Source organism: Anabrus simplex, chromosome 1 (genome assembly GCF_040414725.1).
Source record: "Anabrus simplex isolate iqAnaSimp1 chromosome 1, ASM4041472v1, whole genome shotgun sequence".
Taxonomy (NCBI): domain Eukaryota; kingdom Metazoa; phylum Arthropoda; class Insecta; order Orthoptera; family Tettigoniidae; genus Anabrus; species Anabrus simplex.
The window spans coordinates 249,943,820-249,970,119 of NC_090265.1; the positions used below are offsets into that span (position 1 = coordinate 249,943,820).

Consider the following 26,300-nt stretch of genomic DNA (forward strand, 5'->3'; position numbering starts at 1 on the left):
GAAGGCGGTGAGAAAGACAAAAACCAGCAAATTAGATTGTTACGAAACTCAATAAACAAAAAAATCTTGTTAAAATAAAATTGCTATCTTCGAGAAAAGGCGTATCGCAATTGAGTTGAAAGCACATTAATAGAAGAAACTTCAAGAAAAGAAGAGATTTTAACGAAAGAATATTATCTACAAAAAGACGTCAGAGGAATGTCACAGAATATTGATAAGACGCGTAAAGGTCAAGAAAAGCAGCAAACGCGATTGAAAGACGGCCAAGTCCAGAATAACATTACATTAAAACAAGAGAACTGATTATGCAAATCACATACAGCACAGCACACATATCGAATTTAAATCAGACATTTTGGGAATCTGAAATAGAAATTAGTAGCAAACTAGAGAAACCTTTAAGGAATAATCATTATTACAATAGAAGGCCTGGAATATAACATTATGCATCAGCTGATTTCACACAAGTCTTTTATTCATTTTTATATTTGCTTAAGATAAGACGATGAAGTGTCTTCAAGAAGATGAGTGGAGGACTGTCCGGAGTGACCTAAAGTAGATCGATACGAGCTAACACCGTAGCAGACATTCATTTTTATATTTGCTTAAGATAAGACGATGAAGTGTCTTCAAGAAGATGAGTGGAGGACTGTCCGGAGTGACCTAAGGTAGATCGAAACGAGCCAACACCGCAGCAGACAACTGCAGCACCAGCCATGGAGATGATGATCACTACCATCGATGCAGATGAAAGAGAGAGAAATCGTCCCAGAAGCACAAAAAGAGAGATAAGTTTCTTGTATAAAACATGTAGATTAGTAGATCTTATTAGAGTATTTCTTTTCTTATAGGCCTAAGAGAAACGTTAATTGTGTCAGTTAATGTTTCATACAAGCTTTTATATGTTTGATTCTCGCGAGTGATTGATGAATAAGTGGAAATAAAGAGAGTAGGCAGTATGTTACAGCCATATAACCAAACTACAATAAGACTTCAGTAAACAGGAGCACTTATGATGCTAGAGTTTCCAGGTGCTAGGCTAAAAATGATGGTAGTTGAGATAGGTTGTTCATCATGAAGCAAGTACATGAATACGATGAGATGCAAGGTCACAAGTAACAAAAAGTTGTCAGGCAGAAGAGATATTGGTACAAGGTGGTGGTGATTATTGTTTTAAGAGGAAGTACAACTAGGCAACCATCCTCTATATAACACTAACCAGAGGGAAAATATGGAAGGGATCTGACACTTCGAAGAATGAAGATACCGGTCAAAGGAAGACAAGGGCCACGAAGGGCGTGAAAATGAAAGACTCCCTAGCCCTCGCAAACCTAATAGCGTCGGGGTCGGAAAAGAACAAGAGTTGACCAAGGGAGGTCGGATAGGATAGATGAAAGTGAGGAGCCTGGCACAAGTAAGTGGAAGCAATGCCAGGACCCAGCTTAGGGCCTCGTGGTCGTCAACCCACGCTCCAAAGTTCAGAGCCCCTGAGGCCCCTTTTCGTCGCCTCTTACGACAGGCAGGGGATACCGTGGGTGTTATTCTACCGCCCCCACCCACAGGGGGATATTGGTACAAGCTGAGAATACAATGATCCCAATGAAATGAAATGTCGTATGGCTTTTAGTGCTGGGATATCCCAGGACGGGTTCGGCTTGCCAGGTGCAGGTCTTTCTATTTGACTCCCGCAGGCGACCTGCGCGTCGTGATGAGGATGAAATGGTGATGAAGACAACACATACACCCAGCCTCCATGCTGTAGGAATTCACCAATTAAGGTTAAAATACCCGACCCAACCGGGAATTGAACCCGGGACCCTCTGAACCGAAGGCCAATTCGCTGACCGTACAGCCAATGAGTTGGACATGATCCCAATTAAGAGAATGCATAGGAAGAAAGTCATACATGCGTCAAGAAAGGTTAAATATGAAGAGAATAGAGAATATAAGAAGACATATGAAGGGAAATGGATATTGAGGAAGTTACAATATTGTAATACGTAAGAAATGGAATATAGATAAGCATACTACGATGAAATAAAAGAAGAAAGTGAGTGAGTGACTGAAGAAAATATTGAATTGATTGATGCGAGCAAGGGTCATATGTATTCAATTTAGAGCAATATTGCATTCTGTCTTTAATATAGATGTTATGTTGATTGTGACAGGCTATAACCTATATAAAAAGCTATGCTAGAGTCACATTATCAAGATATATTCCCATAAGTAGTAGTATGCATGCACTTGAACATCATAATATAGAATTATTCTGAGAGTTACATTGACTGAGATTGTCATTGGCATAGGTCCAGAGGAGTGCGACAGGCTTCGGCAGCCTTCTATCCTCGCCACTAGATAGGGGCTTCATTCATTCCATTCCTGACCCAGTCAAATGACTGGAAACAGGCTGTAGATTTTCATTTTCATTGGCATAAGTAGAGATCAGGCCAGCTAGGAAGACGTCTGGTCACGCATGCGCACTTTGGGCGATCCAGTTTAGCGCATTCCCTCCTAGCAGAGCTCCTGCTACTAGGACAGTTCAGTGCTTAAGTTTACACTCAGCTGTCACGCGCTGCTTTGTAATTTCTCGTTCTGTAGTAACTGTGGTTAGTGGTGGTGTGCGTTAGGCCTACGTATTACAGAATGAAAGGCGTTAAATGTAGCCTGCATCGTAAGGTGCTAAAGAGTCAGACCCGTGTGTAGGAAACTTGAACGCTATAGACTTTATTGAAAGGGAGGCACTGGAAGAAAAGTTCTTGTTAGATTGTAAGAAAGTGCAGGAAAGAGTAGCAGCAGCTGTTGGAAGGTCAGAAAGTTCTGTGGCACGGATTAAGAGTGAAAAACGAGAAGCGACAGAATTAGGAAAATCTATGGATAGTCTCTGTTTGAAACACCAAATAAAAAAAAAAGAATGCACACGAAGAATGTTACTGGACTGGACGACTTTGATGAAGGTGCCGTACGTCGTATTGTTAACAATTTTTGTTTGGTTGAAAAATATTTACCTACAGTGTCAAAAATTCGTGCAAAGTTAGAGAAAGGCTTAAAGTTCAAAGGATCCAATATTAGTGTCAAGCGAATCCTTCGATTACTAGAATATCGTTGGGAAAAAAACTAACACTAACAAGCAATCCTAATGGAAAAACATGACATAAAATAGAAAAGATTTGTTTATTTGAAGAAAAATTGTCCAGTATCGGGCGGAGGATAGGCCTATAGTGTACACGGATGAAACCTATATATGTACTTACGTCCCGTGTACCTAGCAAAGGCTGGTCTGATAATTCAATATCCGGTATATCAGCACCCATGTCAAAAGGAAAAAAGACTTTACAACTATTAGATATCTTGGATTCAGGAGGTAATTTGGACTGAATCGTGATTGACCTGTCTAAGGCATTTGATAGGGTGGATCATGGGAAACTACTGGCAAAAAGGAGTCCAATTGGACTAGACAAAAGAGTGACTGAATGGATCTCATAGAATTAGAGTAGGCAAAACTGTATCTGACCCTGTAATAGTTACGAGGGGAATTCCTTAAGGCAGTATTATTGGACCTTTATGTTTTCTTATATAAATAAATTATATGAATAAAGAAGTAGAATCAGAGATGAGTCTTTTGGCGGATGATGTTATTCTGTATAGATTAATAAATACGTTACAAGATTGTCACCAACTGCAAAATGATCTCGATAATGTTGCGAGATGGACAGCTGGCAATGATATGGTGATAAACGGCGTTAAAAGTCAGGTTGTGAGTTTCACAAATAGGAGAAGTCCTCTCAGTTTTAATTAGTGCATTGATGCGATGTAAGTACCTAGGTGTTAATATAAGGAAAGATCTTCATTGGGGTAATCACATAAATGGGATTGTAAATAAAGAGTACAGATCTCTGCACATGGTTTATGAGGGTGTTAAGGGGTTGTAGTAGGGATGTAAAGGAGAGGGCTTTACAGTCTCTGGTAAGATCCCAAGTAGAGTATGGTTCCAGTGTATGGGACCCTCACAAGGATTATTTGATTCAAGAACTGGAAAAAATCCAAAGAAAAGCAGCTCAATTTGTTCTGGGTGATTTCTAACAAAGGAGTAGTGTTACAAAAATGTTGCAAAGTTTGGGCTTGAAAGACTTGGGAGAAAGAAGACGAGCTGCTCGACTAAGTGGTATATTTACATGTAATTAATCTCATACTTATGTTTTTAATTCCACAGATTGCCACCGTTAATGTACTCCACGACGAATTTTGCTTTTAACTTGCATATATTGTTACAAACACACAATAAAGGACAGTACAAATGATCCACCTTATATCAATACAAAAAACATAACAAATTATCGCGCTATCTTTCCCTACCACATCCGCCTGACTCCACCCCTTCCATCGCCCCGCTCCCCCTCCCTCCTGATTCACCCCTCTCCCTCCCTTAACACTGTGCTATACTCCCTGTAAGCTCCAACCTTCAGTTTCTCTCTGTTCTCCGTAAAGACAGGCCGATCAAGGTGAGTCCTGTACCTTAAAATTCTTTTAACATAATGCCCTCTTTTCCATCAACTTATTTTAATTCAAAATTTGTCTTTCTTCCAATTCAGGTCCCGCATTGGATCGAGAACTTTCTGGTTTCGCAACAAATACTTCTGTCAATGCAGTAAACACGATCCACTTGCTTAACTACCTTATAACTTAAGGTTTACCTTATGAAAACTGATGATATAGACCATTACCAAGTTACATATTATCTACAGAGGAACAATTATTTACATCAGCTTTTAGATGTCAAGATTTAACATCAGTTCTGTTATTTATGCCATGCTCAAAACTTTTAGGCATTACACAGTGGCAAAGACTTTTTAAACCATTTGTAAAAAAATTTTCACTCCTATTTTATTGTCTGACCACCACTTGTAAATTTCGTAAGAATGTTTTTTTAGCACCATCAGGTTGTATATTTCTTCCTTTTTATGTTATTTTATTACTAACGGTTTATATTTCGTATTGTAAGGTATATATCTTTGTTCTTTTAACCTATTGTGGCTAATGATGATGTCCAAGGACATCGAAACCGGCCCCTAATAAAAATGTTGTGATCTTGTATTAACAACATAATTTGTATTGATATAAGGTGGATCGTTTGTACTCTCCTTTATTGTGTGTTAGTCTCTTTTCAATGCGGACCAAATATGAAGTTTTTAATATTAGATATATTGTTACAACCTCGAGTCTAATGTTTTTATTGTATTGATTGTTGGTTATCACTTTTTATTACGACATGGTTCATTTTTTAATATGATGATATGTTCGCTGTGTTGAACGAAACATGTCCCAGTATTAGACACTTCATGATTATATTATAATTCAATGAGTGTATTATAATGTATTGAATAGGTGGTTGTAAATAAAAGAATTTTATAAGTGGTAAATGGAGAGATGGTGTGGAATGACATTAATAGACGAATAAGTTTGAATGGTATTGCTGTTAATGCTTTCACGGCCCGTACTTATAGACATTGACTTATAGACGTTTCGCAGAAAACTGCTCTGCATCCTCAGAAGAAATCTCTACTGACCACAAGATAGGCTTCTTAAGAAGCTGATTGAAGCTGAACGTTAAGGATTTCACCTTATTTTCTTGACACGGCATAAGCCCAAAAGCCTATACAGCATCAAGTTTGAATGGTGTCTTTAAAAGTTGGAAAGATCACAATATGAAGATAAAGTTGGAATTCATGAGGACAAAATGGGGCAAATATTCATTTCTAGGAAGGGGAATTGGGGATTGGAATAAGTTACCAAGGGAGAGTTCAATAAATTTCCAATATCTCTGAAATCAGTCCAGAAAAGGCTACGAAAACAACAGATAGGGAATCTGCCACCTGAGCAACTGCCCTAAATGCAGATGAGTAGTGATTGATTGAACAATTGTATATTCCTATTTCCAGATGTTTAACCTTAACAACATGTTATAATAAAAACTATTTCTCCTTGCTATCCAAAAATTTTACAAGGTAAAATTGTATTCTGCTATGGAATATAACCACCTGCGTGGCAACACACGTACAGTGCTTTTGCTGCAAGATATTTCTGGTGCATAATTGTTGAACAATACTAACTCTACCGGGCGGTACACCTCCATGCCGCTCATTCAAATATTGCGCCAATTTAAACTCTTCTACAGGAGAAGTTTGGAACCTTGAAAACTGAACTAATTCTACTATTTCTTAAAAGATGTCACTATGGTAAATGGTGTGATTTTGAAATGTTCTGAACTGTGTCTATTTCGATTTGTGTTTGTTTATTCCGTATCAAGAAGTGTGGACATTCTCTTCTAGATGTCTCTACAGAGAAAAACCTAGGATTACGCACTCTGTTGCAAAGTAATGAACCTTCTTGAAGAAGTTTTGTGTTCATAAGTTTTTGACCTTACTAAATTTTGTTCTGTGGTTTGTGGGTTGGCAACATTAATCATTTCTACCCGCTTGTTTTGAATTTAGCCAATCCCGAATTTCTCTAATTAATTTTTGACCAATAACGTATGTCTTCTTCGATATGGATATGTTGCTTTAAGCTATCCAATAAAGTTGAGGGGGATGTGTGTACTCATTCTTGAAAGGTCTCGAATGTTCCACGAGGGTATTTAAACTGCTGATTTTCTTGTCTCGGGGCCACTTCATCGACATCTTGCTTAGGGTGTGATTATGTAGCAGGGGGCGGGAAGCGCCTCTTTCTTCGGGCAGCAGTTCATCCACAAGGTAATGGCCGTTTAATAACTTTATTTCTTGCTAGCTCAGCAGTTTAACCCTCGGGCCAGGTTCGAAACTTTTCTCATGTAACCTATCTTTAAAATGTAATAGACATTTGGTAAAAATTCCAACTCTGTAACTACAAATTGGGATAGAGAGTGCCTAACCCTCTCGAGCTCCCACTCATATTGTTTTGAGGTGACTACGTTTTCATAACAGTTTTTCTTCTCTTCGTAATGTAATAAAGTTTTCTTACCGTGTCACCTCCTTAGTATGGGATTAGCCCTTGCGTAAGCGTCCTAGTGCCAAGTAGGTTTTAAAAGTGTATTAGGAGTGCAGGCTTCGCCTCCATTCTATTTTGCATTATGGGCCAGTAACTTAACCTGATGTTTCATTTTCCTCATGTAAAGGCCCTGTAGGTTGGGTATCAAATACCCCTGTTTCTTGGTGTGCCTTAAGGGCAGATAGAAATGAAGTTTGCCGTAGCCTTTGATAGGCGTGTAAAATTGAGAGCGGGTCTGCTCTTTTTCTTAACACTGTAATTAGGAGCAAGTGCTCCTTGTACTTAGGGGTTTTATGCCCTTCAGCAATGGTAGTTGTGAGCTGAGAGCTCAGGAATTATACTTGGAGCTTGAAGCCCAGATTTTGTAATAACCCCCGAAATCTTGTAATTTCTTTGTACCTGATTTTGGCTTGTTGCTGACTTGTTATTTGTTAAGTTTTGAAAGTCTATATGAAAATTGTTAAACTTTGTTGTCTGTTGAAAATATAACCTTTGTCAAAGTTTTAAATTAACTTTAATTCTGTAGTTGAGACCTATTCCAGCCAGCACCTTCTTTCACCTCTGCTGTTCCACCAAAACTCTGTAACACTAACAATACCAAACACAGTATTGTTTCAAAATATTTGTTTATTTAAAATTATTTTACACCAGGTAACTTCTGGCCTAATTGTCCTAAGTCCACAAGAATGATATTGTTACATCAGGTGCAAGATTCCCTATTTAGTATTACACATACCATGGGTGGGTATTTACATTCAGAAGTCAATATCGATATGAAGAAAATTAGTCTTATGTAATGTATCAATTATAGCTTCACATTTTCCTATCTTAGATACCTTGCCCTGTAATTTAAAGAAAAAACAACAGTCAGTGAGCCCGAACTGCATGTCAGCAAAACCATTTCCATGTACTATAAAACAGTGGTCGACTTCACCCCATTTGATATTGATTTTGAATTTTGTAGCTAACTTCATATATTTGTCTGAATGAGTAAATTCATATCTCCAATATAATTGATCTTGGTTGCCAGTGTTTCTCCCCTATGTGCCTCCACTACATGCACTAGCCACGCATCTTGGTAGATATGCTAGTTACCAACTGATGAGCCCATTTTGGCACGCTGGGGTGAAATGCTGGCAACTAAGAATGTGATAGCTGGAAAATTTATAATTTCCAATAATGGACAAATTATATTGGTGTTAACCCCATTTACTGGTTGGAGTCGAACGGTCATTATGAAATATTTTTTCCCCTCGGTTACCTCAAGGAGTTCTGAACATGACAGTAGCAGGAAACACTATGAGCAATCATACACAGTGTTCATACTTAGTGTATCTTAGAGGTGAAGCTTCCACGGTGAGTTAGAATTATTAAGTTTATTTTCCGTAATGTACAGAAAACAACACGGTTCAACCCAGAAAATAAACTTAATAATTCTTAGTGTAGTTCAGTTTGTCTGGGAAGCAGTCAAGAGTATGAAAAACAAAACAAAAAACAAAGCGGTCTACTCTAGGCAAGTAACCCATCTCATTTTGTTCCGTATTGAAGATACAATAAGTAAAATTATTTCTTGAATAAATGTACTGTGTCCACCTATTCAACACAATTATATTTTGTAATGATTACAATCTACATGAAATATAAACACTAGTTAGGAACATGTTTCGCCCTAGTTTTGGGCATCTTCAGCCTAATACTAATCTTAAGGTCAAGTCTTAACTCTATTAACATTGGAACTTAATACTAAACTTAAATTAAAATCAAATACTAAATACAATGGTCTTATGCTTATTACATATTTACATAGTTTACAATACGTACATTAACTAAATGCCAGAATTTGGGAACAATGGAGCAATAAAATACTTCATTTTACATGACTTGAAAACGTCTGAGACGTCTGGATGAAAGTTATGTAAATGTGCGCGTGTTGGCTAGAGGTTGATATCAGCGTGAATTGGAGTATCTCCAACTGTTTGACTAGAGATTGATCACAGTGTGAATTGGGACATTAGGCTGAAGTTACAGCAATCCTTTATGCTTCAACCTATTAAACGTTACCATCCAACCATGCTTCTTTCTAAGGGAATATTCAAATCCAACACGAACGACTTTAACCACAGTTCTGGTTTTGCAACAATATACTTATGTTAATGACCATAACCACCTGTGAACGAACCAGCTGTAAAACCTTCAGCACTGAGCTCGATAGCTGCAGTCGCTTAAGTGCAGCCAGTATCCAGTAATCAGGAGATAGAGGGTTCGAGCCCCACTGTCGGCAGCCTTGAAGATGGTTTTCCGTGGTTTCCCATTTTCATGCCAGGCAAATGCCGGGGTTGTACCTTAATTAAGGCCACGGCCACTTCCTTCCACTTCCTAGGCCTTTCCTATCCCATCGTCGCCATAAGACATATCTGTGCCGGTGCGACGTAAAGAAAAAAAAACCCTTCAGCCTAATGTTCATCCATAAGTTGGAGAAGCCCCAATTAACGCTGTGATCAATCTCTAGTCAAACAGTTGGAGATACTCCAATTCTCGCTGTGATCAACCTCTAGCCAATACGCACACATTTGCATAACTTTCATCCAGACGTCTCAGACGTTTTCTAGTCATGTAAAATAAAATATTTTATTGCTCCCTTGTTCCCAAATTTTGGCATTTAGTTAATGTACATATTGTAAACTATGTAAATATGTAATAAGCATAAGACCATTGTATTTAGTATTTGATTTTTTAAGTTTAGTATTAAGTTCCAATGTTAATAGAGTTAAGACTTGACCTTAAGATTAGTATTAGGCTGAAGATACCCAAAACTAGGGCGAAACATGTCCCTAACTAGTGTGTATATTTCATGTAGATTGTAATCACTACAAAATATAATTGTATTGAATAGGTGGACACAGTAATTTTATTCAAGAAATAATTTTACCTACTCTAGGCGTTCGGACGGTAGTGTTGCATTAGGTTGAAGTTACAGCAATCCTTTATGTCTCTCCCCACTATTGTTGTAATTACTGTTGTCATTTTTTTCTCCACAGATATCAGATCAAAAGATAGCTGTTTATAAGAAGAGGAATGACTGCTTGTTTTATTACCACCATAAGTGTTCAAAGGTAAGTAGACTCTCATTTGAAACTAGTACATACTTGAAAAAATTATGGTGACCATGAAATATGTTAAGTGAAGGATGAAGTGTTGAGCTTGATGGGTAGCTGCCTCTTTCTTGATTTTCCATGCTTTCTTGCAAAGCGTTTTATTAGTTGCCTTACTATTGTCTCTGAAATGCAGCAGTGTCCATAGTAAAAGAATGCTGAATTATCAAGATGTACATGTTTGATCTGTTCTGTTATTTTGATGTGAGCCAATTTCCTATCTCATCCTGTTAAGATTTGTAATTGTCAGATGAACTTCAAATGCACTCACCCTTTCTTTATATATAGACTAGCAGTTTCTGTGTGCATCACTGTATGCAGAATAAGAAAACTGTTCAGTAATAAATGCATATTATCAAAGGATTGCACTTTGCTACGTGACATAAACAGGTGAATCAGATCCACCATGTTCTTCAGACTGAAAGCAGAAATGCTAACTTCTATGGATTTTCTGTAGTTTCCATTGATTTCTCACATGTACTACAGTAGCATGGATGTGGTACTGATTATGACAGATTTTACGAATTCTATGGGTTAAAACACCATAGGCCTACCACATTTTATCATGTCCAAATGTAAAGTTATGTACCGTAACTTGTAAGAGGCAAATGTATTCATTCTGAAAGCTATCTACACTCCAGTCCAACCCTAGTTTATATGTTTATAGGAATTGCACAACATTTTCTATCTTCATGAACGTAAAAATGCCAGGCCATTGGCTGAAATTTTGAAGAGAATAGTGCCGCTTCACGAATGCAATACGACTAGTTGTAGATCAACTCCACGACACTACAGTTCTGAATGAATAAAAAAGTGAAATAAACAGTGATAATTCAGTACAAGCAACTCTAAAATCTAAAGTCTACTGCACAGTGATTACAGTAGGCTAGTACCTCTTTATGGATCTGAATGCCGGCCTACAACATCGAAGCACGAACAGGCACTTCATGCAATGGAAATGAAGATGCTGCAGTGCTCCAATGGCTTCACTCGACTATACCATATCAGGAATGATGCTGTGCGAAAGAAATCAAGATTGCCCCAATCACAGAGAAAAATTATGAATTGCATCTGCGATGGTATGGGCATGTACTCCGTAGCAGTGAAACCTCAGTTGCAAAGACTGCCCTTCAACTGAACGTGGAGGGTCGCCAACCTCAAGATCGACCTCAAACACTCCGGCTGGATAGGATGAGAGATGACATGTGGCTCATCAAACTCGGCCCTCGGGCCGCTATGGATCGATTGAAGTGGAGGAAACATTGCAAGAAGACATACCCTACGTAAATGGAAAAATGCAAAGATGATGATGGTGAATTCATTACAAGGAATAACATTTCAAATGTACATACCTTAATTCAAAAGACAATATAGGTCACCGGCTGCCTCAAAGAAATTCTGCGCTCTCATCTTAATAGGAAATATACTCTTAAAAAGAAATTCCGTCACATCGACGTGCTGCTATAAGTAGCTATATTGTGGACGAGAAGTGTAATTCAAAGTGCTGTTTTTACATTTTCCCACGAATATGAAAAAATAAGTTTTATACGGTACGTCCCATAGGAGATTTGTTATTAAAAGGTAGTTGATGGAAAAAATTACAAGAACATTTTACCTTTGCCGAACACATTCCATCCATATGTTTTTAATTCTTAATCTTTTACCTCTGGATTAGTAATGAGTTGCGTACTTTTGTTACAAAACATAAATTGTTGCGAAGTAATGCTGATGTCATGTAGTGCAACGCAAGTGCGATAAACAGTGATAACTTGAAAACAGTATTCTCTCACCCATGGGTAACTAATGCAGATATCGAGCTCGAATAATAATAATTATTATTTTATGATTATTATTATTATTATTATTATTATTATTATTATTATTATTATTATTATTATTATTATTATTATTATTACTACTTGTGCCAACGGCCGTAGCCGTGTTGAAACACCGCATCCCGTGAGATCTCCGAAGTTAAGCAACATTGGGCGTAGTCAAGATTTGGATGGGTTGCCACACGCTGTTGGTGTGGGGTAAGGGAATGGAGGAGCAGAAAGGAAGTGGCCACCCTACCGCACGTAAACTCCGGTTCAGGCACACCTCTGTGGAGGTTCGGACCTGCCTTCGGGCAGAATACACCCTTATATTACCTATTATTACTTGTATGTATAGCTATGAAGTGATGTACATCAGTTTATTATTATTATTATTATTATTATTATTATTATTATTATTGTTATTATTATTATTATTATTTATGTAGTTGAATGATTGTATTGTGTGTGAGGTTATGTCATGAAACGTGTTGTACATAGACATTGATATCAGTTCCGTTAATGTAAAAACCTGTAAATTAGTATTATAATTTATTCTTACCTGAATATAAATTGTAATCCATAATTGTGAAACACACTGTAACTTCCAGAATAATAGATGACAAGAACGATGTAGAATATTTCATACATTACAGTCTATGGATTACGCACTCCAGAATTTTTATGAAGGTAGTGTTTTTTGTAATGTAGCTTTCTAGAAGCCTGGCCAGGCACATATATATTTAAAGTTCAATAAAAATAGGTATATTTTGGTTCCACCTTTTTCAATACAAAATAGTTTTGATGTGAATTTCATCACAAATAGATGGCACTAGTTTCAACAACAAGTCTGTGTTATCATCAGCCAGTGATTACAAAAGGTAAAAGTATCAAATTCCTAAAATCAATATAAAATAAGTGTGATAAAAGTTGGCACAAAAACATGAGATATGAGTTGGGTGCATTAGACTGTTGTGTTAAGTCTTTTTGATCTTGATGTGTTGAGCAATGATGTTAAGTCTTATGCACACTTATTTGGTACATTAGCTTGAGGAATCTAAACCTTTAAGGCCTCGTTTCTTCAGCGTGGGTTGAATATATTCTAACCCTGGGTTTGTTACCTTATGGTTAATATCTTAACTCATTCTTACGAATCATGTGTTTCACCAAGCTATTTCGGCAGAGGGTTAACTAACACTTCATTAACCCTTGCAGGAAACGGCTGCCGTACTAATCAAGGAGGCAGTGACTAAAAATCAGAGATCATGAACACACTTCTTGCGTGGTTCTTTTGTTCATTTCTTGCGTGGTATTTCGTTTTCTTCCTCAGGTCCGTGGTAGATATTATTCTTTCGTGATCCTGATCACAAAATGGAAGAAGTGCAGATGAGAAATAATGGCATGAATTTTTCTGCTTTAGAAAAAGCATTACTTATTGAATTAGCTACCGAGTACCGAAGCATTGTAGAATACAAGAAGATTGACGGTATAAAATTAAAAGAAAAGGACACATGGGAAAGACTAACAGGGGAATTTAATAGTATTGCCCACGTTACAGTGTGATCTATGAAACAACTAAAACAGTTCTATAAAAATTTTGGCTTCACTGTCTCAAGAGTTGTTTTTTGAAAGTTGGCACACCTACGCAGCAATAACACACACAAAAGTAAATACACAGTTTAATTTCAAAGTGCATTTCTGTATAACCAATACATAATACACAGTATAATGTTCATAAGTGCTGTGCTATTGAAGTGGTGTTGTGCAATTGCATTCCTATATGCCACTGCAGTGCTGCCATTATCAATGCGAAGAATTATGTCCAAGCTAAGATTTTCCAGCTCCACTATTCAGAGGCCCAGATGGTTGCCAACATAATTGAAGGTCTCGTCCCGAACTATAGATCATATCTGGCTCTTTCACCCCGACCTGCAACGTTCGCCCAGTTGGAAGCAATTACAGTGTCCGCTGAAGGCATTCGATATGCTGACCAGCTACGCCTGGCATTAGCCCCACCTCCTATAACCATACCCCCTACTCAAGATTCTAAAACCACCCCGTCACCTGCTTCCAACTCGCGTAATCCCCGTTCATGTTTCAATTGTGGCTCCACAGCTCATCTCAAGCAGGACTGTCCCAAGGCCAGGACATTAGGCAATAGGAAACCTGCGATGGGTGGAGGCTCTTCCACCAATACTTCTTGCCATAACTGTGGATCAACAGGCATTTCTCTAGGCAGGGCCCACGTAACACTTCTGGCTCTGGACCCCCAGGCCATAGTAGTGCTTTTTTTTGCTATGGGCTTTACGTCGCACCGACACAGATAGGTCTTATGGCGACGATGGGACGGGAGAGGGCTAGGAGTGGGAAGGAAGCGGCCGTGGCCTTAATTAAGGTACAGCCCCAGCATTTGCCTGGTGTGAAAATGGGAAACCACGGAAAACCATTTTCAGGGCTGCCGATAGTGGGATTCGAACCTGCTATCTCCCGGATGCAAGCTCACAGCCACGCGCCTCTACGCGCACGGCATAGTAGTGCTAGATGACTAACCGCTGGTTCTGCTGACAAATCCCAAAGCATGGCTTCTTGTCTTGTCGATCACGACTGTACCTTGGTTAATTTACTTAATTCTGAGGTTAATGATTGCTCCCAGTCTGACTCTGGTCTTCATTTCTTACAATCTTGTAGGATTTCTGCCATACCTTCTTGTAAACTACCATATTTATGCATAGAGGTAAATAATGAACCTGTCTGTGCGTTGCTAGACTCTGGGAGTAGTGTCGCCTTGATGAGTGAGACCTAGTATGATTCTATGAAAACTGTTTGCAAGCTACCTACATTACAACCAGTGTCCTTAACATGCCATACTGCTAATTCCAATTCAATGAATATTGTAGGATCACTAGAGGTCAAGATTAGAGTCCGTGATTTCACCTGGAAAATGCCAGTACTAGTGGCAAGAGATTTATCCTGCCAATTTATATTGGGTGCAAATTTTATTGCAAAAACAGGCATGATTTTGGACCTCCAGTTCAACAGATTCCATTTTAAATTTTGTGCAAGAACATTTGAGCTGTGTGATCGCTCCCCTATTCTGCCTTGCCATGTTAACGCTGTTCCTGAAGATTCTGATGAACCCAAGCTTTTGATTTTAATCACTTACCCGAAGAGCAAGCCAATCAACTTAGGAAACTCTGTGATAAGTTCCCTGATGTCTTCACCGACAGGTTAGGCGTCACCAATGTATTGGAATACAAAATTGAGGTTACAAATAACATACCTGTTCACTCTCCTCCGTACCGGTTGTCACTTCCCAAAATGAAAGCCCTGAAGGCTATCATTGATCAAATGCTCGCTGATGGAGTGATACGGCCTTCCAAGTCAGATGTTCTGTAGATCTTCTTCTGAACTGGTCAGAACAACATTGTCATCTGCATATGGGAGTTCCATAACCCAGGCATTAGAAATCGTGGTCTTGGCATGCAGTCTGTTAAGGTTGAATAAACCTCTTTCAAACCCATGTTCTGTTTCCATGTCGTGTGGTAGTTCACCTATAACAAGGTGAAGTATGGTTCCAACAAAAATTGAGAATAGTGTAGGAGCAATTACACATCCTTGCTTTACACCAGTTGGGATCTCAAATCATTCTCTAGGTCCATTATTTGTAAGGATGGTACCATACATGTTGTCATGGAGGACTTAAAGGATCCTTAATGAATTTCAAAGGACAGCTAATTAGTGCTAAGATTTTCCAGAGAGCATCTCTATTAACAGATTCAAAGGCCTTGACAATATCTATGAATGCCACATATAGTTGGCAATTTTGTTCCCTGGACTTCTCCTGCGTATGTCTAGCACAGAAGATTATGTCAACAGTACCACAGTTGGGTTTAAAGCAACATTCTGTCTCTGGTAAAACCTCTTCTGCTAGTGGCACTAGACGATGGGATAGAATTGTGGCAAAAATTTTGCCAGCAACAGAGAGCAAGGATATTCCACGATAATTACCACATTGGGTTCTACCCCCCTTTTTAAAATATGGTCACTATAAGTGCATCTCTGAGGTTCACAGGCATGGTAATGGTAATAATTCGGAAGAACACCGAATCTGCTGCAGAACTTGCAAAGGACCCTATAGACAGCCTTAAGGAGATTGGTCTTGATATCAGCGCATTTAAATCAGTGTCTGCCTCTATCAAGGAAGATCATCCTATATAGGATGCTCTCATCATTATTGTCAATTCTGAAATGAAATATAAATGCTGTGGAAATGAATTTCACTACTTAGGGGTGAATTTTATTAATGAACTGAAACTTGTGTGTGATACGCAAACTGTGATCCCTGAGCTGAGCTATAAAATAGGATTGATACTCTCATTAGTTCACCAGTTTTGTTGTCTGACCAGAAATTTACAGTCATGAACTGTTCAGTTACCTTACTTTTTTATAGCAGTTTCATATTAAACAAGATACCACAAACCTTTTTGTCAGATACTGATAAAATACTAAATAGTAAAGCAATAGTAAGTTATTTCACAGTTACCAACTGATATTCTGAATCGTTGTGTACACCATTGCTCATAGAGGTATTAACAACCTGCATGCCTGTTCTTTAAGTGTAGATACCCACTCTGTCACTGCCTCCTGTAGAGATAGAGGGATTGCTGTTAATTAGAACAATGTCAGCTGGTTGTCCACTGCTGTTGGAGCAGTTCCACCAGAACCCCCTTAGCCATCTCTTTTCAGGGCTCCTATTGGATCTTCGCAGGTACTGTACTGGTCTTGGAACACAATAATTCCCCCTTTACTGAAAATAACTTTACATAACAATAAAATAGCACAGAGACCCCAAACAACAGGGAACAAAACGAGTGTACATTAACCATGGAGTGTTACAGGCCTCTCCTTTATTACCAGCATAGTTCAATGATGCAAATAAGTACACAAGTATGAAGGATGAGTTTTCCACCTAATTATCAATACTTTGTAAAATAAAGTGTCTAGAATATTTACATTAAAAGACAGCAGTGGTTTCGACCTGTAAATAGGTCATCATCAGCTGTTGATGAACCGTCTTAATAGCGATTGTGCAGAATAAAACACTACTAAAATTAAACAAGAATGCCACTTCTAATAAAACACATAATGTTATGATTAGAGATGAGAATTATAGACACTAAAAACAGTTCAAAAGAGGTAGGCATATAGGCTCTTAAATTGGCCAAAATAAGCATCTAAATAGGCACTAATGTGTAAAATAGGCTTGAAAAAATTACTTATAATTTAATAACACACTCAGTTACTCTAAAATGAATGTACAAGCAACTTTTCAATGTTTTCCGGTAACAATCATGTTCTCCTCTCATGCATAATGTGTTTGTACTGAGAGAAAGATCTCTCAACATCACATGAAGTGATTGGAAAAATCTTCAGTGAAGTCACTTCAGCTGGTTTTATTTCACTGTTTTGCTGACAGCGGCTGCCTTCCCAGAGTTTCGGTCAAAACTTCCCCATGACTTCTTCCACAATCCTAAATGACTCCACAAGGGGCATGCCACTCTTCTCCAACTTGGTAATTGCTCCCGGCAGCTTGTTGAAATTTGAAGATGCTCCGGTTTATGCAGGGGCATATTAGCTCCCAACATTGCAGTGCATAGGTCTGAAGAAAATGGTTGTTGGTCGCTGCCCAAAGTGGACTGGTAGAAAGGCTGCGTTGATACAGATTTATGTGCTTGTATAAGGTGCATCGCAGTATTTCTAAGTTGATCTATGTGGTATTTTTCTCACATTTGATCTGAAAAATAATAAAGTCGACATAAATTACCTTTTAGCATCCTACATAAATTACATTGTCCCTATATCTTAAATTTCTACAGTTGGGTTAATTGGCAATAATGCTTAGTATATATCATGCATTAAAAGAAGACTATTAGAGATGATGTTTCTAGAAGTACAGAACTTTAAAGTAGGAACAACGGAATTAGTAATTTACATGGAAATATATCCTTAGGGATTTTCAGTTATAATTTGGCAGTATCGTGTCGAGTTCACCGGGTGAAAAATATAATAAAAAGACGTGAAACGATACTGGAGTAGCATAGAGGAGAGATCCATCCTTTATGCTTACCAAGGACCTACCAAGCTGGCCCTAGCAGTATTCTTTCTTATATAGAAGAATGAAAACTGAGGCACTATAAATCTCAGATTTGTGAACATTTTATTTGTTTCTCTTTGCTGGCTTTGGTCAGGTGGGTCAGATGTCATGAACACTATTTTCTGTTGTCTGCAATAGATCCTGCATCATGTGTGCCCACAAGGCCGCCGCCCTCGTTGAAAATTAAAAACTGCGTAATTTGAAATTGTCGTGATATGCGTCCATAACCTTATTTTTGTAACAATTTAGCAAGACTCTAGAGGGGATGGTAGAGGCTTGTTAACGTGGGAGCTTATGCCCCTCAGACTCTCGCCCCCCCACTGCAAGCCCAACGGTTACTAACCGGACCTCACCAGTCCAGACCAACGGTCTTTTCGTTGGCATGGTTTTGTAAAGATAGTCGTGGCAACCTTGTAAAACATGCTGTGGCTTCGTCCTAGCCAGGCTACATTGGATCTGCAACCTGTGTTTCGCGAAGACTTAGCAAAAGTGTAATAGAATTCTCGCTTTTTTTAAAGGGAGTTTTAAAAATTGCATTTCAGTTGTAAATCTCTATTTTCACAGGAAATGAATCACAGTTCAAAATACCAATTTAATTTTCATCCAGTCTGTGACAAGAGACCACCGGCGTTCTAACTCCTCGTTCAGTAATTCAATGATTATTTAGCAATATAAAAGAATAATTGAAAGTTCACGACTAATATAGCATTACAACAAAACAACTTGCTTGCTACACTACATAATTTAATAGGCCTATATATTGACGGCTTACTTCTAAAACCTCGTATCTCGCAATGCTCTTTCTACCCATTATTTCCTTTAAGAGTGGTTGTGCCTCCCAGCCACATATTGATATGCTACCCATCAGAACAATTTTCGTTGTGTTAATTTTCCTGTGCTAACGTGTAAAGGAAATTGAACGTTAAATGCATTATACTGTAGGAGTGCGTAAATACGTGATGTAAACAACATCCCTACTATACGGTACGGTAAGGTCCATTTTCCTTTACACATCAGCATAGGAAATTGGACACAATGAAATTTGTTCTGATGGACTGCATATATGGCTGGGAGGTGTGGCTTACCTTAAGGAAAATAATGTGTGGGAAGAGCATCGGAACATACAAGGTTTTAGAAGTAAGCTGTTGATATGCTACGATGAAATGCAATCATAGTTCTCAATCACAAAAAAAAAAAAAGTATCGAACCAACTCACCTCCTTACAGCAACTTCCATCCGTAGTGAAATTGGGATCCCCTGTGATCCGCTGCTTCAGCCAGTAGGACTTCGACGATTTATTTTGAGCATTGCCACAAACACACTTCTTCTTCTTCTTCTTCACAATAAATCACAACACGTTCTGGACATAAAGTGTACGCGTACAACAGCTCGTCGCATCAAAAGGGAGGTACAGGGCACATGGATTGAGCAACATAGTTCGATGTTGACTGGTTCTCGCATATGTCTTTAGAGGTTGGAGGGGTTGAAGGTTTCCAGGTCACATTGTTCCTGTTTCACCTAGAACTATTTCTGGTGACTTCTGAGAATTCCCATTTTTGTTCATGGGGTGAACAGATACTGAGAGAAGAGAATGTAATTCTGTCGAGCACACTAGCTACAATACAATGCAATGGAAGAAAATCCTCTTTTTTAAAATACAGTCAAAAGGCATCAAATAGGTAATCATACTCCAAATAGGCACAAACCCCTGAAATAGGCATTTATAGGCACAATAAAACCAACAAAATATAGCTAAAAAGAGCCTAAAACAGATTTATATCTCAGAAGCCTACGTTTCTGAACACAGGAATAAAATAGGCAAATAGGTAAATTTCCATCTCTAGTTATGATATTTACATATGGTACAATAAAGGGCTTTGACTTGCTGGAGTCCTATGAATGCCATATTTTCCAAAAACAGTATTGCTAAAAGTTTAACAATAGAGTACCATTCTTAGAGTTCAAAGAGTCACTGGGGGTTTGGTGTCAAGAACGGAACCCTATTTTAAAACTATTAGCAATACTGTTTTTGGAAAATGTGGCGTTCATAGGACTCCAGCAAGTCAAAGCCCATTATTGTACCATATGTAAATATCATAACATTATGTATTTTATTAGAATAGTGGCATTCTTGTTTAATTTTAGTAGTGTTTTATTCTGCACAATTGCTATTAAGAAGGTTCATCAACAGCTGATAATGACCTATTTACAGGTCGAAACCGGTACTGTCTTTTAATGTAAATATTCTAGACACTTTGTAAAATAAAATATTGATTAGGTGGACAACTCATCCTTCATACTTCTGTGCTCAAATTATCAATATGGACATGAAGCTGATAGATTATAGATGCAAACAAGTGTCCATTCATCACTTAATGTCATACAATCAAGATCTCTGATGGAACATTCGGTGTTTACCTGATAACTTTAATTAAAACTTACTGTCGAGTTCTGATTTACCCCATTTAGTAGAGTGAAACAGAGTCAGCCAAGTTATTACTTTATCTCTTGTGAATGTACCCTTGGTTTTGGCAAAGAAACAAATGGAAAAGTAAAAAAAAAGTAAAGGTAAAGAAAGCTTGGTATGGGATGTTTCTTCATGAATAAGGGCAACAAATATGGTGCTTTGGTCTATTTTGCAGCTTTCACTGCAGTTACTGTATTTAAAACTTTCCAACTGAGCACTGTGTTGTTTTCTCAAATTTAATCCCTTTCTAAGATTATACCATAAACAAACAAATTCATCCAAATAAAAATTGAGGAAAGATGCATGTTTAAAAGTTCTGTACTGTAGAACTGATGTTACTCTCTCTCTTTTTTTTTTTTCACTTTATTGAAAGATATTAGTTTGGAGAGTATTTAGGGATTGAAATTGCTTAAGCTGTTTTATTTGTTGCATTTCGTAGGTAGAATGTTAATTTGTTTGGTTATTTGTCAAAATATTTCTTCAACGTTCCCTAGGGTGATAATTGTGAGTACCGCCATGAACGTGCTGCACTTGGATCTAGGAGAACGTGCAGTCTTTGGAAAGATCAAAAGTGCCTTCGTGAGCATTGCCCGTTAAGACATATGAAACTTAAGGTATGTTATTAGAAATAATTTTATTCATTTTTCTCCTGTGAAAATCATCGATAAGAAAGATGTAGCATATCTCCTCTTACTTTCTCCTGTAATGTTACACTGGTTAAGTAAATTTTGTGTGTGTGTTAGGTAACTGTCTCATCAGATTTGCAAACCTTAATGTAGTTTGTTTCTATCTTGGCAATCTGTCATGGAATTTGAATTGTTATATGTACTGTAAAATGGATGCAAGTACTGTATATTTATGTAGACTTTTAAATTCAAGATGGTGAAATTATGGTCAAAGAGAGTGAGCTCCATGCTACGGTTCACATGTGGTAGTAATGGAGGGGAGGACTAGAGACTAGAGAGTCCTCAAGCTCATGAGGAAGGGGCAGAAAACAGCCTAGCAGCATGCATTAGGTTTTGGTATTTCACAGGGACAAACTTGTACTTTTCTTCATGTCATTAGGTATAAAATTAGCTTTTAACCATTCTATAACAATTTTGGGAAATGAGCACAAAACAAGCAAAATATTGAAGGGACAAAATATGTGAGTGGAGGTGGAGTTTTGAAATGGAAGGTACAGTTGTTATCTACAGCCTCTCTCCTTGGCTCTGCTCATGGAAGTACACAAGTAAATCTTCTCACCATAAAAGCAAATTTTGTACTTGAACAGAAGCAGTGTGTGGTATGCAAACGTGCATACCTGTGATACTAATGACTGGGTTCAAGTTGAAACTAGTTTTGAATCTATATTGTTGTTTTATATCAGTAGGTGGCCATCGTCCTAACTTGGCTAGCAGTGATAGTTTCAGCTGTGGTGCCAACTAAATTGAACAGGTGGTGAGAAAGGCACTGAACGAGGCTGTGCTCTCCGAACGCTTCTTATTGTGAGTGCAGTGGCGAGACAGGTGACCGAGATTGTGGTGAAAACTTGAACATAGTCCTCCAGTTCAGTGCTGATTTGGTGAACAAACTGAACAAAAAAACTTGGTTGGATGAAGTTGAGTCTATTACAGAACTATTTAAAATAGTTCTGTAATAGATTCAGACAAGTCAATACAGGATCAAACAACCATATTAACCTATTATGGTTAAGTTTATCAACAGAAGAAGTTGAAGCAAAGTGAGAGACTCCTTGGAGCAGTACCAATGAAGATCAAGTTTACGGCTGTTTGGTATTGCCGAATCTGAGGGCAAGAACAGATACAACATTGTAGTGGAACCTGTGCAGTAAACTATAAGCCAAGGTGAGCAAAATTGATATTGATAGGAGCCACTGAGTAGGACGGAAGGTACCCGGAAGTTTACGTCCTTCCGCTCCAGGCAGGAGGTTTTCACACGGAAGTGTCAACTAAAAGGAGCACCTACCATGATATGGGAGGATTTGACTACAACTCATCTCGCAATATTGAATCCAGCCATCACTGTTCATGAACTGAAAAGCACTTGGACAGATCATGGTGATATAATAATTAAGTTAGTAGATGGTACGGGATGTTGTATCAATCACGAGTGATATTCCTATAGAGCATCCAGAGTTAAGAAGAGACTACAGGCCTTATGGGCTTACTACGTTCCAGTGATGCCATAGTCCCTCACCCACCATGGCTCGGTCACTCCTTGTGAAGTAGAGGGATGACATAAAATTATACTCGACTGGTGCAGCTGTTGCAACAGTATGTGTAGTAGATAATAATATAAATGCCTGATTTTCTCCAATTATTATTATTATTATTATTATTATTATTATTATTATTATTATTATTATTATTATTATTATTATTATTTATCGATATGACCATCTGTGATCCACGTTTACACAATCTTCCTTCTGTCACGCAGACTAATACCCTTCTCTTTACACTCTCGCCAAAGATTCTTGAGTCTTTGACTTCTTCTTGCTTGCTCTTCCACTGAGATGTTCCGTGGCTTTGCATGTTGCTCTCAGACGCATCCCTCATTCCTGCAGTTTTCTTCCTAAATGACGTCCTTTCTTTTATATCATCCTCCTTGATACCTATTTCTGCCAAGTCATTGTGCACCTGTGTAAGCCAATCATTAATGAAATTATAGTTATAAAACTTTGTTTCACCACGGAACGTTTCTAAGGTTATCAGTCTACTGATGGTACCAAATTCCGAATGAGAATTCGGAATTGCTAGGCAAGCTATAATTCCATTGTGGAGATTTATCTCCCGTATGCAGTTATCAAACTGTGCCTCTTATAATTGTCTTCTGATAAGTTCACCTTCATACACCCCAGCATCAGTGGGTAGGGTCTGACACATCCCACTCTGATGAGTCTAGTGTCGGACCTAAGACAAAACGCTGGTTAATAGAGCAAACGCCTGAAAAGCCTTACCATTCGAAATACAGTAAGAATGTGAAAATGTTGGGATGCAAATGAAACAATAACATACGTGTCCGGAATCTGAAATGATTGTGTTTTGTCTTGTTTCTTATATCTGAGAAAGTTTCACGATTGCTGTTGCTTTAAGCGACCAGAGTGCTGACTTCATTAGCTTTCATAAACATTTTACTATTAAGGGAAAAACATTGTGTGGTTACAACACAGGAAGCTCCGTTAACAGATTGGTGACAGAGAGATATCTCCACAATGTATCCTACAGCTCACTTCAGGTAAATTTACTCTTAAAAGACAGCAGATGTTCATCACAAAATACAATAAGTATTCTTCCGCAACATACAAAACAGAATATCGAATGTCCTATTCATATGAGAACGCAAAAACACGCAAGCACAGATGAACAAATTCAGTAAATTTTAAATACAATTTAAAAATAAAATCCATCTACTGTACTTGCATATCAGCTTCCTTATTTCGAAAGCCTTTGCGGCTTCATCTACAGTGCAGCTTACACTTTGACCTGGATGCTTTGTTTTCAAAACATGAAAATGTATTAAGCACCATTTGCCATTCCTTTCTCCTGAGAACTTCACCACTATTCTTTTTCACATATTCAGCCATAACTTAAAAATGTTACTGGCTGATTCATAATACAAATACTAAACAGGCATAAACAATATAGGCCTACACTATACACACATCGAAAAGCAATGCAATGTATTGCGTGGGCAGGTATACAGAACATATTTACAATGAAATAATATGCACAGGCGATCACTTCAATCTGATGAATATCTCCATTACATAAGCAGTCAGTGTAATGTGTGTGACACATGCAAATATGCTTCGCTGACCTCACCAATTATAATTCACAGTAGTTGAGTTATACCATGTGTTGACTAATGTGCATACACCCGCCACTCCGCGCTGAATTTTGGCGCGATGTGGCAAACTTGGCTTGCTCTTCCGTATATTGAGTCTCATATGTAATATTTAAAAATGATAAACTCAAAGATATCAAAAGGATTTCAGGTTTTCTTCAGAATAGTATGGCGCAAGCAATGTTTGTTTCCTAAGGAAAATAATACAGTTGGACAGGACTTCATTATAATTCTTACATACATTTGGAACTAAAGGGGGAAACACCAATAGAAGTAAAAGCCCGTAAGACCTGTAGTCTTTTCTTAACCCTGGATGCTCTATAAATTTTAATCTACAAACATCACCACCCAGATCAAAACTACATTTGCTTTTAATGTAAGAACTGAAATATTTTCTTCTCTTGCTCTCATAATAGAAATATACTACAGTTAACACACTATCTATCTATCTATCTATCTATCTATCTATCTATCTATCTATCTATCTATCTATCCCCCTGTTCCGTTAGCTGTTGCCTTCACACACACACACAGCTGCTAGAGCAAACCCAGCCCCTCTCTCAACTGCTACTATCTTGAAGAAAACTGTGGAACAGTTTTTCAAGAGCACTTATTGTTTGTCATTATAATGTGCAGTCATTGCTGTCCTAAATGCACATGGATGAAATGCGTAGTCTGTGCAATTCTTATGTCCGAAACGTAGTTGACCAGCAAGTGTCCCAGCTCAGCTGTTAACATGGATGGGTACGTCCTATGAAATGACTGCGAAGGAAAAGGGTGGGGGTGGCCACTTATGTTACCAGAGACCTCAATTATATTACCCTTCACAATATGAACGCAACCTGGAGTTTTTGTTTGTGGAGATAACTCTGTCTAGAGCAAAATGCTTGTTGGGAGTGGTTTACAAGCCACTGAAAGTAGGGCATTTGACCAACCTTGAGACAGAAATACTAAACCTTCTGCTGGACTATGAACTCCTTTTTAATATGAGAGACTTCAATACAGATTTATTAAACAGTACTCCAGCTTCTACTCAACAATTTTGTAATACTTTTGAAGCATATAACATGACTATTTTACCCCTCAAACCAACCCATCACACTAATAGCAGTCACACTCTACTTGATCTAATAATAAAAATAAACAATTCAGGGAAAGTTCTGCAACATGGACAAACATCAGCCCCTGGACTAACTGGACATGGCATCTACCTGTCATACCAATTACAAATTATGAAACCAAAGACAAATGTTATTGTGTGGTTATTTATGGACCTCAGATGAATAGACACAGACGAATGGATGGAAATAAATTGTGCCAATAATAGAGGGGAAATGGTTTCAACATTTAATGACCTAGTAATATAACTCTGCAATATGCACACCCCTGTTCACACGTGAAAGGGTTCCAGAACTCCAGAATTGTTGATAGATGACAAAATTCATAACCTAATGGCTAAACGGGATGCTGATCATAGAAGATACAAACACTACCCAAAGGAAGTGAACCACCAGACTTCTAAAACACTGCATAATAAAACAACCTCGAACATTTGAAGCGCTAGACTACATTACACCCATAACTTGATTAAACCTGACATGCGACCTGCGTTGAATGACCATTTTGTCTAGACACGATATAGGCTTTTGCGCTTATGCCGTGTCAAGAAAATAAGGTGAAATTCTTTACATTTCGCAGAGAACTTATTTCTGCATCATCAGAAGAAAATCTTGACTGTCCATGAGAAAGGCTTCTAAAGCAATGAGGTTTGAATTTAGACATTACCCAATAGAAGCGGAAATAATAAGTTCATTCATCACCAAATGATTCTCCGGACACGGTAC

The 26,300-nt window shown here is 38.0% G+C and overlaps 1 protein-coding gene across 3 annotated transcripts in view; it reads left to right on the plus strand.

The window, feature by feature from the left end:
• The window catches only part of LOC136864568 (uncharacterized), a 170,975-nt gene that overhangs the window by 29,651 nt on the left and 115,024 nt on the right, over positions 1–26,300 (plus strand). For all 3 annotated transcript variants that reach the window (XM_068226062.1, XM_067141762.2, XM_067141744.2), the window contains exons 3-4: positions 10,059–10,133; positions 21,102–21,221. In XM_068226062.1, the coding sequence (XP_068082163.1) occupies positions 10,059–10,133; positions 21,102–21,221 (195 nt within the window). The remainder of the gene's footprint in view (positions 1–10,058; positions 10,134–21,101; positions 21,222–26,300) is intronic.